At 38.8% G+C, this 3,072-nt stretch overlaps 1 protein-coding gene across 1 annotated transcript; it reads right to left on the reverse strand.

Annotated features, from left to right (window-relative positions):
* Positions 1-2,567: 2,567 nt before the first annotated feature.
* LOC140010617 (uncharacterized mitochondrial protein AtMg00710-like) lies at positions 2,568-2,861 on the reverse strand. The gene has a single exon (XM_072057921.1). The coding sequence runs from the start codon at positions 2,859-2,861 to the stop codon at positions 2,568-2,570; it is 294 nt and encodes a 97-aa protein (XP_071914022.1).
* Between the last annotated feature and the right edge of the window lie 211 nt (positions 2,862-3,072).

The following is a 3,072-nucleotide window of genomic DNA, read 5'->3' on the forward strand; positions in this document are numbered from 1 at the left end:
AAGCGGTCCCACTTAAAAACCAGTCTCCTAAACAGAATTTACGTGCACGATGTATTATCACAACTAGACCCGTGTATACATAAATATTACGTACACACAAATAAGAAAATACACCCAAATGAATCGTATAAACTACTACAAATAAACCCGACAAATATAGACAAATATATTGAATACTATACTACAATAGAAAAGAAACTACTAAATAAGTGCGGAATAAATAAAAGAGATAAGGAAAGAACGCACCCGAAAATTTGATAACGGAGTTCGGCAAATTTTGCCTAATCTCCGAGCACCACTCAAGTAGCCTGCTTTTATAATTTAGAAGAAGAAAAATTACAAAAGAATTACAAAATCCTTTTTGGGTAATTCTTTTGTTTCTGGTACAATTGAATTGAGGAGAAGGAGTGCTTATTTATAGCTAACAATCACCTCTCTTTAAAGCCAAACCACTGATGTGAGATAAGAAAATTTTGCCAAACAAATCAACAATTGTTGGCTTGAGATAGTCAATAATGTTGGCTTTGAATTTAACAAATTTCCACCTTGGCATAATTTCTAATCCCACCCAAAAATACAAATCTTCTCACCCAAAAATAACAAACGGTTCTTGTGGTGCTTCCAAATTTGTGCTCTCAGGCGCCAACTCAAATATGCAGGATATTGACCAAGTCTAAACAATGTTCAAATTTGGACCTTGTAATCACCTTGGTCAGCATATCTGCAGGATTCTCCGTAGTCCGAATCTTCTGGAGAAAAATCTCCTCTTCTTCGAGAATTTCCGGCACAAAGTGATAGCGAACATCAATGTGCTTCGTTCTTGCGTGAAAGACCTGGTTCTTTGTTAAGTAAATAGCACTCTGACTGTCACAAAACACGTTAATGTGTTTTTGACCAACTCCCAAGTCTTTAAGCAATCCTTGAAGCCAAATTGCCTCCTTCACAGCTTCTGTAATCGCCATATACTCTGCCTCCGTTGTAGACAAAGTCACTGTTGACTGTAAAGTAGACTTCCAACTAACTGGTGCCTTAGCAAACGTGAACAAGTAGCCAGTTGTAGAGCGTCGCTTATCCAAATCACCTGCATAGTCAGAATCATAATATCCAACTACACATTGACCAAGTAATTTATCCTGCTCAAATACTAATCCAACATCTATGGTATTTTGGACATACAGTAGAATTCATTTCACAGCTTGCCAATGACCCTTGCCCGGATCATGCATAAACCTGCTTACCACACTAACTGCCTGTGAAATGTCAGGTTTCGTACACACCATTGCATACATCAAGCTGCCAACTGCATTAGCATATGAGACTTTCGCCATGTATGCTCGCTCTTCATCTGTCTTTGGAGATAATAGGTTATTAAGTTTCAAATGAGGAGCAAGCGGAGTACTTACAGGTTTTGAATTTTCATTCATGCCAAAACGTTGTAGTACTTTCTTCAAATACTGCTTCTATGTCAGACAAAGCTTGCCTCTCGTTCTATCCCTGCTTATCTCCATTCTGAGAATCTTCTTGGCTTCTCCCAAATCTTTCATCTCGAACTCTTTACCCAACTGAGCTTTTATTTTGTCAATTTCAACTTGGCTCTTTGACGCTATCAACATATCATCAACGTACAAGAGTAAGTAGATGTAGGAATCATCTCGTAGCTTGCACAAATACACACAGTGATCATATTTGCTTCTTGTGTACTTCTGGCCCATCATGAATTGGTCAAATCGTTTGTACCATTGTCTCGGTGATTGTTTCAATCTGTACAACAATTTGCTCAGCTTACAAACCCAATTCTCTTTACCAGCAACTTTAAATCCATCTGACTGAGACATATAGATTTCCTCCTTCAAGTCACCGTGAAGGAACGCGGTCTTCACATCAAGTTGAGCTAACTCCAAATTCAACTGCGCTACCAAGACCAATAAAATTCTAATAGAGGAATGTTTAACAACTGGAGAAAATACCTCATTATAATCAACTTCTTCCTTCTGAGCGTAGCTTTTAGCCACTAATCTTGCCTTGTAATGAACATCATTCTTGTCAGGAAATCCTTCTTTCTTTGTAAATATCCATTTGCTTCCAATTGCCTTCTTACCTTTCGATAGTTGTGTCAACTTCCACGTCTTGTTCTTCTGAAGAGATTGCATCTCTTCTTCCATAGCATCTTTCTATCTATCATTTTCTGTACTTCGAACTGCTTCAGAAAATATGGATGGAATATCATCAACAACTGGAAGTGCATATGCCACCATGTCAACAAAACAAGCAGGTTTATGAATTTCTCGTCTTGCCCTTTTGACGACAATTGACTATTGTTGCTGTTGAGGTTCTTGGGTTGAAACCTCTTCCTTATCTAACTTCTCTTCTGTCATGGGAGAGTCACTGATGTTTGCTGTTGTTTACTGGACTACCATTATTTGCTTAAACTCCACTTGCTTCAGCGTACACTCCACCTGTTGCAGAGTACCACTGGTTCCATCTTGTGCTACCTTATTCAACAAGGCAGATTCATCAAAGGTAACATTCCTACTAATAATGGTTTTCTTTGCTTCTAGACACCACAATTAGTATCCCTTAATCCCAACATTAAAGCCCATAAAGAGAGCTTTCTTTGCACGTGAATCCAACTTTGATTCATTTACATGATAATATGCACTAGAACCAAAAATACACAAAGAATCATAATCTGTTGCAGGTTTTCCAAACCATACATCTAATGGAGTCTTGCCACCGATTGCAGATGATGGCAAATGATTAACGAGATGTTGAGCGTATGTCACAGCCTCAGCCCAAAACTTTCTGCCTAACCCAGCATTAGACAGCATGCAACGTATTTTCTCCACTAGTGTCTTGTTCATACGCCCTAACACCCCATTCTATTGCGGTGTTTTTCTAACTGTAAAGTGCCGAACTATGCCACATTCTTGGCATATCTTCTGGAAAGGGTCACTCTTGTATTCTCCACCATTGTCTGTTCGGAGGATCTTGATCTTTCTTCCCGTTTGGTTTTCAACCTGAGCTTTCCATTGAAGGAAAATCCCTAGCACCTCATCCTTGCTCTTCATAGTA

Source organism: Coffea arabica, chromosome 7c, assembly GCF_036785885.1.
Source record: "Coffea arabica cultivar ET-39 chromosome 7c, Coffea Arabica ET-39 HiFi, whole genome shotgun sequence".
Classification (NCBI taxonomy): Eukaryota; Viridiplantae; Streptophyta; class Magnoliopsida; order Gentianales; family Rubiaceae; genus Coffea; species Coffea arabica.

Bases quoted from the DNA above. Each gene is read 5' to 3' on its own strand.
- LOC140010617 (XM_072057921.1), bottom strand. From the start codon at position 2,861: ATGAACAAGACACTAGTGGAGAAAATACGTTGCATGCTGTCTAATGCT.